The sequence below is a fragment of the Protopterus annectens genome, chromosome 3.part1, assembly GCF_019279795.1.
Source record: "Protopterus annectens isolate FY-2018-M chromosome 3.part1, PAN1.0, whole genome shotgun sequence".
In the NCBI taxonomy this organism is placed as follows: domain Eukaryota; kingdom Metazoa; phylum Chordata; order Ceratodontiformes; family Protopteridae; genus Protopterus; species Protopterus annectens.
The window spans coordinates 321,639,688-321,653,543 of record NC_056732.1 but is presented as its reverse complement, the minus strand read 5'-3'; the positions used below and the strand labels follow the sequence as shown (position 1 = coordinate 321,653,543).

At 44.4% G+C, this 13,856-nt stretch overlaps 1 protein-coding gene across 1 annotated transcript in view; it reads right to left on the bottom strand.

Moving 5' to 3' along the window:
* DAZL (deleted in azoospermia like) overlaps window positions 1-13,856 on the bottom strand; it is a 2,235,938-nt gene that overhangs the window by 389,621 nt on the left and 1,832,461 nt on the right. The window contains exon 8 of the mRNA XM_044066765.1: window positions 9,006-9,056. Within this exon, the coding sequence (XP_043922700.1) occupies window positions 9,006-9,056 (51 nt within the window). The remainder of the gene's footprint in view (window positions 1-9,005; window positions 9,057-13,856) is intronic.

The following is a 13,856-nucleotide window of genomic DNA, read 5'->3' as shown; positions in this document are numbered from 1 at the left end:
CAACGAAGGGGAAAACTGTGTCTGATCCGATTCTTTTGGGGTTGCATCCAATAATAACTTGACCAAAGCAGGTGTCTTTAACAGTCTCTGCACCACCCTAAACACGTCTTCATCAGAGAGACTCCTGGTCGACCGGGTAGAATAGGGTATGAGACCTAGATCTTGTTAAAAATGGAGAAGGGAGCCAAGAAGGGATTGGCTCAAAGGAAGGAGATGGGCTCCGATATCGGAACTCGGAGGGCAAAGTAAGACTTCAGAGCCGAAGGCTCAGATGATGTTAACTTCGGAGAGGAAGGTTCCTTTTGCTTTGACATAGTCTTGGATCCAGTAATTGCTAACTGCTCCGATGATTACGTTGGAGCAGACAGTTTAGGATGTTTATGTTTCGGCTCGGAAGATGATTTCGGAGCTGGAGAAGGACATTTCATTGATTTCTCAGATTTTGAAGAAGAGGATGTGGGAGATATAGCCTCAAAAAATGGGGTTAACAACCCATTTAAAATCAACTTGTTCTTGCACTCCATGAGTGCTCTCTGAATAAAAGGCATGACAAATAAACAGGATTCCTACAGATGAAGAGGCCCCAAGCAGTACACACAGTGCAAGTCACTAAGGGGCTTCTTTTTTACCCCATTGCTCACATTTTTTAAAGTCAAGAGGCTTCTCTTCTTTTTGAGACATTCTAAACTACTAGAAAAGAACAGTACACACTCTCTAACACCAAAAGACAAAACTAGTCCTCTAAATTTAACGGACTCAAGAAAGAAAGAAGAAAACTTTTTTTTTTTTAAATAACTGAAGGGAATGAACGTGGGGGGGGCCTCTAACTAAACTAAGTTAAACATCCTCTAACTTAAAGGGACACTAACAAAGAGCACTAAATAGAAAACTAACAGGATTAACTACACAGAAGTAGGCAGGTAAGGTAGGGAAAGATATCTAAGAACAGAAATGTAATGCAAAAAAAGAAGTTATGTACTTACCACAACGATCCATGTTTGTTGTCCATCTCGCCATTCATTCTTACTGGATGGGTTTGGAGCCGATCCCCGGCTCCAACTCAGCCGAATACACTAGCTTGAAGTCTCTAACTTGGCTCGTGGCAGAATAGGTATCCCATCATGCTGTGGTATAATTCCCCAGATCTTGTTTGCTGCCAATCATAAGTAATCTGTCTAAATTACAAATCATACATCAAGTATAGAAAAAACAAGGAAACTACAAATGAGTTCCTTTAGTAAGGAAGGAAAACCTCACCTCTAGGTCCTCTAGGAGTCCTTGGCTGGGGAAGGTGGAGGGTCGTAAGAATGAATGGAGAGATGGACAACAAACATGGAACATTTGTTAAGTACATAACTTCTTTATGTTATGTTGTCCTATCTCGCCTTCATTCTTACTGGATGGGGACAGCGTCCCTAGCACCATCTCCCTGAGTGGCTCACGGAAGAACACCTTTGAGCACAGTGGAACCAAAGGAAGCCCTGTCCCTGGAGGCCAAATCCACTTTGTAATGAGTAACAAACGTATAGGGAGTTGTCCACTTAGCAGCAGCACAAATACTGTCCACTGGACAATCTGGCCAGGTAAGCAGAGGATGTTGCTAATGCTCTGGTCGAGTGGCCTCTAACTTTGAATGGTAAATTCCTGACATTTGAGGAGTATAAAAAGGTAATGCAATTTGACAGCCAATTTGAAAGTGTAACTTTTGAAACTGGCATGCCCTTTTTTGCTTCAGAAAAGGAAATGAACAATTGATCAGTTTTCCTGAAATCTTTAGTTCTATGCAGATAAAATCTAAGCTGTCTATGCACATCCAAATGGTGAAGTTTGTACTCTGCCTTATTGCTATGATTGGGAAAAAAACATTGGGAGCTCAATAGATTGATTTAGATTGGTCTGGGAACAAACTTTTGGCACGAAGGACGTATTAGTGCGTAGAGATACTCTACCTCTATGGAAAATCAAGTATGGTGGCTTGATTGACAGAGCTTGCAACTCCGAGACTCTTCTTGCAGATGTAATGGCTACCAGGAGAATAGTTTTCCAAGAGAGGAATTTGAGATCACAAGATGACAAGGGCTTGAAAGGAGGTAATGTTAGGTGAGTCAGGACAAAATTCAAATCCCATGGAGAAAGAGGTTCTTTTATGGGAGGTCTCAATAAACAAGTGCCTTTTAAAAATTCTTTACACAATTTGTGTGACATCAGGTTAGGAGTATATTCACCAATGTGGAAGTTAGATATTGCACCTAATTGGACTCTAATTGTAGCTGCTGCAGAGCCTTGCTGAAAAAGTTACAAAAGAAATTCCAAAACTGAACTGACTGGGGCAGAGGGGGGGGGGGGTGTCAATGTTTTTTGCTTGTGCCCAGTAGGAGAACCTCTTCCATTTACTAGCATATAACTTTCTGGTCGAAGCCTTGTGACAGGATACCAAAATATGTTTTACTGCTGGTGTGAAGTCTTGAAGCCTGATAAGTTTGGAAGTGTAGCAGTCATGCTGTCAAACTGAGGGTTTGGAGAGCAGGATGAAGCGTTCCTGACATATGAGTCAGAAGGTCTGGAACTGGGACCAGAATCCAGGGCTTCTCCTGTAGGTGAGGCTAGAGAAGGGGGAAACACATCTGATGAGGCCAGTATGGGGCAATGAGAATCAGCCTGCTTCCCAAGAATTTTGCTTTCTGGATGACTTTGGGTATAAGGGGAAAGGGGAGAAATGCATACAAGTCCCAAGGGCTAATAGTGAAGAAGTGCCTCTCTCGGTGTCTCCCCCAGAGGGGAGATTAGGGCAAAGTAGCTGCTGCATTTGGTATTCATGGGAGTGGCAAAAAGGTCGCAGCAAGGGTGGCTCCATTTTCAGAAGATCTCCTCCGCCATGTTTTGGTTCAGAGACCACTCGTGAGGCATTAAAATCGCCCTGCTGAGCTTGACCGCTATCACGTTGGATTTCCCCGGGATATGCATTGCTACTAGAAAATGTTGGGAAGAAATTGCCCATTGCCATACTCTCAGCACCTCTCGACAAAGAGGGTATGATCTGGTTCCTCCTTGTTTGTTTATGTACCAGACTACCGACATGTTGTTTGACTGGATTGCAATTGTTCCTAGTGGAAAAGAGTCCAGGAGTGCCTGCAACACTAGAAGCACTGCTCTCATCTCTAGAACATTGATGTGCAGATGGGCCCTCGTGTTCTTGCCATGTGCCTTGGACAGGCCTTCCCAGACAATGCCCCCCCCCCCACCTGGAAGGCATCCGTGGTCACTGTAGCTCCAGGTAGTTATGGCACAAGGGGTCGTCCTATGGTCGCATGGTCGGACCGAAGTCAGCACAGGAGATCTCTCTTGCATGAGTCTGTGATTCTGCCTTGGTGAGACATGGGAAGTTCTTGCAACGACCACTGAGCGAATAGAAGCCACTGAAGAATTCTCATATGCATTCTGGCTAGGGGAACTAAGGTGATTGTTGAAACCATAGTCCCTAGGACTTCCAAAATCGCCTTTGCCTTTACTTTGTTTCTGGGTAAAAGCTTGGCTATTTGTTGCCTGAGAACTGAAACCTTGTTCGGAGGAAGTCATGCCATCATGGAGATGGTGTCAAGATCTGCGCCTATGAATGTAATATGTTGACAGGGCAACAAGGCAGATTTTTGTAAACTGACTGTAATCCCTAACCAGGAACAAGTTTGAAGAGTGGTGTCGCTCGCCTGTTGAAGTAGATGCTTGGTGGTGGCAGTTAGGAGCCAGTCTTCTAGGTACGGAAACACTTGGAATCCCAGGCATCTCAAGTGAGCCGTGACTACTGCCATGCATTCGGTGAACACTATGGGGGCTGTAGTGAGACCAAAGGGAAGAGCTTGAAATTGGTAATGACTGGCTCCCAGCCGGAAGCGTAAGTGACTCCTTGATGCTCTGTCCATTTTTATGTGGTAGTACGCATCTTGGAGGTCTATTGAGCACATCCAACTGTCTTTCCCTAAAAAGGGAAGAATCGACTGCAGTGTCACCATTCAGAATTTGGACTTCTTCACTGATTCGTTTAGTTTGCTGAGATCTAAAATGGGTCTCCTGTCCCCTGTTCTTTTTAGCACTAAAAAGAATCTTTAGTAAGTTCCGAATCCTATTTGGTCTGCGGGGACTTCCTGGATGACTCTTTTGTCTAGCAACTTTTGAATTTCTAGAGTTGCTTGTTCCCTTTGACTGGGTGGAACATCCGGGATTGTTCTGATCTGTGGGGCAGGATGCCAAAAGAGAATGGAATAGCCTCTGGATATTACACTTTGTACCCACTTGTCTCTTGTGATACCTTGCCAGGCTTCTGGGTACAAAGATACACACACCCCCAACTGCCTCCAGAGCAGGGCAGACGGGCCTCCTTTCAGGAGCGCTGGTAGGGCCAGCAGTGAAAGGAATCACAGTCACTCTGGTTTTGCGGACCCCCTCTGCCTCTAGGACAATGTCTACCATTACTGCCTCCCCCTCTGTCCCTGGGAAGGGTTCACCTTGTGTGTCTTGTAAAACTCTCTGGGATCTTTTCAACCACATTTTCCCACTCTTGTGACCTTTAGGGTAAGGTCTTGAAGATACGGAAAAATGTATTCCAATGTCAGAGAGACTTCCTGCTCGCATGTGGTGAGTGTGTCCTTGACTTTAGGTCCAAAAAGTGAGGAACCTTCAAAAGGGGTGTTGGTAAAGGTAGACTTGAAGGGATCCGCAAAGCTGCACAAGCACATCCAGGAGTGTCTCCTCAGGGAAACTCCTGAACTCACTGCCCTGCTCGCTCCATCTGCTGCATAGGATATTAGTCTCATGGAGGAGTTAACGATGGAATTTAAGGTAGATAGCTGAGAAGTGACCTTTTCTGACACCCCCGCAGCCAGTGAACCTTGGAGAGTATCTCCTAACTCCTTCAGGAGATCTCTTTGTAGCCTCATAAAGTGCGAAAGATAGTTCAGCAATCTAAGGGTAAAAGTCACTGACGAAAAAACATGCTTCCCATATCTGTCCATCATCCAGGAGTCATTGTTCGGTGGATGGACAGATGAGAATGTTTCAGAAAGTTCCTTCTTGGTGGCTGCTGTCACCACCATAGCATCTACAGAAATGCCTTTCGTGAGAAATTCTTTTTCCAAAGGTGCTGACAAGAACTTATTTGGCCTCCGAGGGACTGGGTCCATAGTGTCTGCTGACTCTCATGCCTTTCAACTAACAACTCCAATAGCTCATCGAAAGGCGGAGACACCCAGGAGGCTGAAGGTTGAGATTCAAAAGCCTTCAGGTATACCGACTCCTCATCAGAAGGGTTGATGGATTTTCAGCCGTCTCTCTATTTCAGGATCTGTAGGATATCTGTGAAGGAGATATCTTCAGAGGACGGCTGTGAGGACCCTTCTGACTCCTCGAGGTCAGTGTCAGAGGTCATGGACTTGTCAGGGGAGTCTATATACTTCCTACTGCATGTTCTCTTTCGAGGAGCCTCCACAGAAGGATATTCTGGGGAGGTCTCGGAAGAATGGGGCTCGCCCAATAGGGCTCCATGAGACTCTGAATCTCTGCTGTCCTGTGGATGGGTGGTGCGAAGACAGACGCCAGTGCTCTGGGGGGAAGAATACCAGTTTCCTTGGGTACAGCTGTAGATGGGGCAGCACACTCCTCATCAGCTCGAAGGCATATCACCCCGGCTCCAAGGACTCCTCCAGTTCCGAGGCTGATGTAGGAGCCGAGCTCAGCCGAGCCGAAGCTCCAAAGGGTAAACTCAGAACCAAAGAAACTCGGGTCCGAGTCTCCCCCCAGAGCCGACCAGAGAACTTCGGACCCTAGACACCCCGGATGGCACAGAGAATGTCGTCAGGGACCTGTTCCAGAATCTCTTGAAGGGTCTCGGAACCGAAGAATCTACAGCAAGTGGTACCTGGCATTCATGCTCTGAAGATCCAGCTTGGCTCAGAGAAGGAATCATCATGGATGTAATAGTCATAGTCTTAGCTGGCTCCAGGACTGACTGGGTCAGAGCCAAAAACAATTTAGCCAGGTCTGGCGACTTCAAAAGTCTGTGCACCACCCTGTCCACATCATCGTCCGATAAGCTCCTAGAGGACCTGGAGGAGACGGTTGGTGAGCGAGATCTCTCCAAAATGGGAGCTCTCAAGGTAGGGGAGACCGGTAACAGACTAGTGGACCAGCTCTAAAAATAGTCTCTTTCGACTCCGAAGGCCTTGGAGCCGAAGGACTAGATTTGTCCAAGTCTATGATCTCTCTCGGTTCCAAGGGCTGTGGAGCCGAGAAGATCGATGCATCGGAAGTCTAACCAATTTTTGCAGCACATCCGAATGAGCTGAAGAAGGAGGAGATGGCCATTTTGTAGTCTAATCACTCTTAGAGGAAGGGGACCTACTAGAAGAAGAAGTGCTCTGTAGAGCCTCATCAAAAGAAGGTTTCAGGAGCCCTTTGAGTATCAGTTTGTTCTTTCTTTCCTGCAAGACACGGGAGCTGAAAGAAAGACAAAACGTGCAAGTCTCTTGGAGGTGAATGGCCCCCAAACAATAAACACGAATGTTATGCCCATCAGTGATGGACATCTTCTGAGAGCATTTCTGACACTTCTTAAACCCCGAAGGCTTCTCTCTAGTTTCCTTTGACATTTTAAGAAGGAAACCATAATAGTACAACAAAAAGTAAAGCCTCAAACACACCTCTACAAGAAAACTAACGCACGCAAACAATATTTAAAGTTTTAAACAAACGCTATTACAACACTATAATAACACCTCTAATAAGACAAGAAGGAGAACAACTCTGCCCTCTAAATTACACGGGCACTAGGCCCTCTAACTTTAACGAGCCTAGTAGAGCTGTAAGCGAGAGAGGCACAGAACAGGAAATTAGCTCCCTAACTAAAACAAGCTAATACACACAGAAAGGAAATACAGACTAACTTCTACTACTGTAACCATTAACTACATCACTACAAAAAAGGATGGGAAAATAGCAAAAAGGCCTTGCAATTAACGACGGCCAACAAACAACCACACAACTACAAGATTAAACAGCACTCGTAACTATAGCACACAGTTAAACTATGGAAAAAACACTAACTACTAATAAGCAATATTACAGCTAAATAAAGGGAAAAAATATAAGATTTTAAAGAACTCAGCCATGGCCAAGGAGAGAGCATCCAAACTCGTAAAGTGGCAAATGAGATCTGAGGAATTACACCACTGCATGATGGGACACCTAGTCGGCCACGAGCCAACTTAGAGACTTCGAGCCAGTGCATTCGGCCTAGTCAGAGCCGAGGATCGCCTCTGAACCCATCCAGTAAGAATGATGGCGAGATAAGACAACATAACATCATGTTTAACTATAAAAGTAGAAATAGCAGTAAAGAACACACTTAGCCCAGAACTTGCTAACGAACCTCCTTGCAGAGCGGCAAACGAGATCTGAGAAAGTTAGGGGTTTTGGCCTGTGTAATAAATACGTTGTTTTATTATTACAGCCGTGGTTGTCGACTATGTTTCATTTTACTTTTAGGTGATGTTAGGGAACTGCATTATGGGTAGGGAAGGATGTCCACAAGCTTTGCTGAAGACCTCGAGATTTTGGAAAGGTTGAGACAGATCCGATACATCGGATTTGACCAATCAGTGAGAATAAAGGCGAGACTGACAACAACACATCATGCATTTTATTTTACTTTTATAAATATGTTAACTGAGGTAAAGCACTGATCTCACTGCACCTATTTCAGTCTCAGGTAAATACAATAGATGTATAATATATACAGAGTGAATGACAAAACACGATATATACGTATTATATACAGAGTGAATACCAATGTTAGCTTGAGGGTATAAAGACAAAGGGTACATAGCATTATACACATAATGACAGACAAAACACAATTATAATACATTACATACAAAGTGGATATCAGTGTTGGCATGCTGAAAGAATCAGTATGAAAAGTAGATTCAGAGCAAGCTATGTGGAAGGAAAGAGAGTAGGTAGACATTAAGTTATATAACCAGAAAGACAGACCTGTTGCATTTTTCCTGAGTTTTGTAACTGTGAGATAAATATATCTAGTTAAAACAACTGCTACCATAGTGTTACCAGTTAGAAACAAAAAACCCAGAAGCACCAGATCTTACCAAATCCCAAAAGGAAACTTGTGTATTTCCAGACTAAGAAAGAATTAATTAAAAAAAAAAAAAAAAAAAAAAAAAAAAAACTTGCGTAGGATCGCACTGTTCATGTTTGGTACCATTTCAGACTGCAACAGTAGCTGCTGCCCAACACTGCTGCTGTGACAAATTAGAAATCGGTAGGTGAAGCAAAAGTAATCAAAGCCAGAACCTCAGGAAACCTAAGCTACAAGCTCAGTTCTTTGAATATCTAAGTCTGCAACCACTAGCTGTTATGTCTATGAAGTTTGAGAAAAAAAAAACAAAAACAGTTTTACCTCACAGACTTGGACTCTGGGGTAGTGCTGCGACTACCTGTCTACTGTTCCTTTGTTCATTTGCCATTTGCAGTGTTGCACTACCACTGATGGCTGTCACTAACCTCTGTTGTTCAACTTGTTCAGTGGGGTGTAGTTTAATCAGGAGAAAGTTCTACAGTAAATACATAAATTTAACTTAAAACAAGGTATATGCTACAGTGCAAATGGAATTTACCCTTGCATACAATAGTAAGTGAAAAAGAATCATCAAGACGTTTCCACTCATAACATATATCTCTGTGATGCATTTTAAAATTTATATGATAGTTTTCAACTGATGTGGCTCAGAACTTGTCAAAAAACTGCTCTGATGACATGTATTCAAAATAACCACACTAACAGCCAAAAATATATATATAAAAAAAATTACAGCCATGAAAAATTAGGGGCATTTAGAGTTATGTTTCGAAACTCATGTTTTTAATATCAGGTGCCAAAAAAGTTAGGATATTAGATAGCCAATGATACCACAACAAATACATTTTTAAAACTAGCTTACCGGTGACAACATCCAGTTCCTTTGTTCCCCAGCTAACCATTGTGGCAGTACCTAAAAATATATATCAGACATCAGTGCTAGCAAAGGTGAACATCAAGCATATCTTTCTTATGTAAGGCCTAATTCTTCCTTCATGTTCATCAATTGTATTTAGATGGACTCCCTTTTAAGTCCATAAATTCAAAGACAGTAAATCACTTCAGATAAAGCAGTATAAAAGGAGGTTAAAGCCTCAGTCAGTCAGACTCCACAAAATTCTAGTTTCTAGTGCAGGAGTATGACTAATATTTTAAACTCAAACTGGGCGTGAGCTCCACAGAGCAGAGGGATAAAGTCTTGATTGTGACCCAGATGATCTTGCTTTAGCTAACAACCCAAGTACTGGAGCAGCTGACAAGGGAAGAATAAGAGTGCACAGTCTTGCTAAATCACCCACCCCGGGGGGAAGGAGGTGGTCGAGCTGACATGAGATCTGGCAACTAGATTAAAAAGGCACACTAAATGCAGCAATGTGCTATGTAATGTGTGTGCTAGAATTTGCCAAGCTAGTTATGTTGCCCTTTGCTGCTCCTGCACACAGGCTCACATATGCAGGAAGAGGTATTACAAGCACCCACAGTGATGTTGGTACATTATATTGGGAGCCAAGGTGTCAAGGAAAGGGAAAAGCATAACCACCTAAAGTTCCTTAGGTTTGCACCATTAGTGATGCGGTCTTCTGGGTAGGGTGACTGAGTAGTTCTGTGACCTGAAGACAAAACAGAAATTGAAAAATCCATCCTGCAGCAGCACCCAGACGTACCTGGTCTTGGGATAAAGTTAAAGCAGATCCTTACTCTACCCTGACAACAAACTATCTCATTAGTTAGGCATACTGAATACCCAATGCAGAGCAGAAAACAAACAAAGTACAGTTGTGTACACTTACCATAAATGTAGATGTTTGAGTGTATTCACTGTTGCAGTCATCATATTTGGGTTATCCCTGTCAGGGTAGCCCTCAGCCGGCCCGAATACCAGAGGCTTAGTATTTCTGCGTTGGTTGCTGTCGCTTCAGGACTGACGTTAGGTCGTCAGTAGTATAAAGTAAGGCAGCCAATGCCATTACATCAGTTTTTCTTGCCCTAACTGTCAGGAGCCCCCAAGTGGGAGCCAGGTTATGGTGGAAGAACCCTACCAGTAGAAAGTAAATACCAAAATGTTCCTTGTAAGGAGAGAGAGAGAAATAAGAGGGGGATGGAGGGAGGGAAACCAAGACTGCAACAGTGAATACACTTGAACATCTACATTTATGGTAAGTGTACATAACTGTACTATGTTCTTCATGTTTCACTGTTGCAGTCATCACATTTCGGTTGATTCCCAAAGCTAAGGAAAAGGGTGGAGGCAGTCAAGGAGACTAGGGGCTGGTTAGGATGCCCTGCAGGACTGCAGTGGCAAAGCCTGCCCTGGATTTGGAGAAGATAGGCAGGTGGTAATGCTTGGTGAAAGTGTGAACAGATGTCCAGGTGACAGCCTCCAGGATGTCCCTTGTGGGGACTCCTCTGAGGAAAGCTATAGAGGTGGAGTGAATCCTTACCCCCTTAGGGGGAGGTTTTCCGTGTTGCTTCTAACAGAAATAGATGCAGTGTGTTATCCATTTGGAAAGTGTTTGTTTGGAGATGGCTTTGTCCTCTGCCCAGCAAAGCTAACCAGTAACTGATAAGACTTTCTGAATGATTTGGTCCTGTCTAGATATAATCTGAGGTGTCTGTGCACATCTAGAGAGTGCAGAATCCTTTTCCCCTTGTTTTGTGGGTTAGGGAAAAAGATTGGCAAATGAATGGATTGGTTGAGGACCACACTGGACACCAGTCTGGGCATAAAGGATGGGTAACTCCTGAGTGAAACTCTGTCAGCATGGAAGATGATGAAGGGCTCCACAGCCATGAGTGCTTGTAGTTCAGAGACTCTTCTGGCTGAAGTGATGGCCAGAAGAAAAGCTGTCTTCCAGGAGAGAAATTTTAATTCTGCTGAAGATGCTAGTTCGAAGGGGGGCAGGGTGAGATTTTCCAACACAAAGTTAAGGTCCAAAGCTGGGGTAGTTGCTCTTCCGGGTGGCCTCAAGTTGCTAGCCCCGCTTAGGAATTGTCTGATCAGAGGGTGTTGAGAAAAGGGGGCTTCTCAGTATGAAAATAAGCAGAGATAGCAGAGGCATGAATTTAAATAGACAAAAAGGAGAGACCACTGTGTAGTAGGTCAGCTAGGTAATCCAGGATGAGAGATAGGGAGGGGCTGTGCCGTATCGGCTCCCTTAGCCTGAATCCAGGTGCAAAACCTTTTCCATTTGTCAGCATAAGACTTTATAGTGCTAGGGCATCTGGCCTCACTACAACATCTAGAACCTGTTTACTGAGGTTGGCAGATTGATCATAGGTTCATACTAGGCTATCTGCCCTAGGGCATTTATAAGCCTAGCTAGAGTGTGTGTGGCTTCCGCCACCCCTTGGAATGATAATACTGTGCCCATTTGGGGTTTAGTTTACTGTGCCTCTGTCTAGTAGTGACACAGAGATGACCCCCGGGGTAAACCTACGATCTTCCATCCACTCGTCAAGATTTCTCTTGAAGAGAGTCAGTGAGGGGCTCTGCCTAACATGGACTGGGATTCTGTTCCAGAGTGTAGGGAGCCTCTGGGTTATGAATCTGTCCCTCCAGCGTGTCCTATTTATTTCTGTGTTGAGGTTCAAATCTCTCGCTCTCGTGGCTCTGATGGCTCTGGTGGATTTGGATTTTTTCAGGTGGAGCATGTCCATTAATTCCGGATTGGACATGGCCTTGAACGTCAGGCATAGATCTCCTCTGAGTAGGCGGTATGCGACTGAATAGAGCCGGAGTTTCTTCAGTCTGGCAGCATATGACATATGTTTGAGACCCTTGATCCTCTTGGTGAGGTACTTCTGGGGTCTTTCTAACTGCTGCAGGTGCCGGGTAAGGTACATACCAAATGGGGCATTGTACTCAATCATGGGCCTGATAAGGGAAGAGTATAGGGGCACAATGACCTCTCTTGATCTAGATGTGAATCCTTTCATGATAAGGTGGGCAATATAGAAGGTCTTCCTAACCACCTTGGCAATCTGGGTGTCAAATGAGAGGTCACTGTCAACTTGGGTCCTTAGGTCCCTGATTACTTCTTCCGTAATTAATGGATTACCACCTATGTGGTAATTTGTGGGTACTTTGTTTTTCCCAAAGGGTATGACTATACATTTTTTGGCGTTCAGTTTAAGGCCATGGCTCTGGCACCAGTTATCCGTTTCTGTGAGGCCTTTCTGAGGGATGTCCGCTGGAGTATCAATTATGGCGCCCAGTTTGCAGTCATCTGCGAACTTTGTCAGCCACAATCCTCCTATGATTGCTTGTACCTCTGAAAAATAAATGCCGAACAAGAGGAGTCCCAGGACCGAGCCCTGTGGGACACCACTTGTCACTGGCTTAGAGTCTGACATGGCTCCAGCAATTCTGAACATGTGGGTTCTGTTCTTTAGCCAGTTTGCAACCCATCTTATGACATATGGGTTTACATTTAAGCTGGTGAGCTTGTCTATGAAGCCCGAGTGGGGTATTGTGTCGAAGGCTTTTGCAAGATCAAGGAAGGCTGTGTGAACGGCCTTAGTGACTGTTTCAAAAAAGTCGACCAGGTTTAAAAGGCAGGATCTGCCCTTAACAAAGCCGAATTGGGTAGGATCAAGTGTCTTGTAGGTCCCCAATGTCTTTGTTTATGAGTTCCATAATGATCCTCTCCATAGCTTTGCAGACCAGGCTCGTCAAGCTTATGGGGCGGTAATTTCCAGGGTCTGTAGAAGCACCTCCTTTGTGGAGTGGAATCACTGTTGCTGTACGCCATTCTTTGGGTACGTATCCTGTAGTAAGGCTAAGATTAAACAGCAGCCTTATGTGCGAGTTTAGTTCCTCTTGGAGTTCATGTAGCACGCAACCCAGGACACTGTCTGGTCCCATTGATGCTGTGTTTTTAGCTTTGGAGAGGGTGTCTCTCACCTGGACATCTGTGATGTCAGGGAGGCTACATTCAGCTGGGATAGATATTTCTCCTTTTGGGGGGATTTGCACCGAACCTGTCTGCCAGTATGTTGGCAATATCTGTGGGTTCAGTGTATTTTTTGTCATTTTGAACTAACTCTGAGCATATCTGGGAGTTTCCACCCAGGTTTCTAACATAACTAAAGAAGGCCTTGTGATTATCTTTAGTGTCTTTTGCGATTTTTCTCTCAAAGTTGGCCTTGGATGATTTTATGAGTGATCATAGTTTTTTGCTAGTACTGATCAGAGATGCCTTCCCTTTTTGGGATTTTGCTCTGTCCTGTAGTAGCTTCCTCCTCCTGTTGTAAAGTTTGTTTATGGCTGGGGTCCACCAGACAGGACGCCTGCCTTTGGGGGAAAGGGTCTTGGTTTTATTTTGGATTGCATGATCCATGCATTCTTGAAGGTGTCAGTAGAAAGCGTTTATACAGGATTCAGCGGTGTGGGCTGTGGTTTCCACTGGCCTAGGGGCCTTGAAGGATACCACTTCAGTCTTAAGAAGTGTGAAGTCAGCTTTTGAGAAGTTCCTCACTGTGGTCTTTTGTGCTGGGGGTGGGGGCGGGATGTGGATTTCCAGTGAGATTAGTTTATGGTATGATCTCACCAGTGAGGGGTATACTTCCAGTGTGGAGCATTGTGTCCCCATGTTTGTGATGATCAGGTCTAATATATTATCTCCTCTTGTGGGAGTGGTGACTAGTTGTTCCATCGCATTTGAGTTTATGAATTCTAGGAACCTTTGGGCTAGGGTGTTGGGGCTTGAGTAAT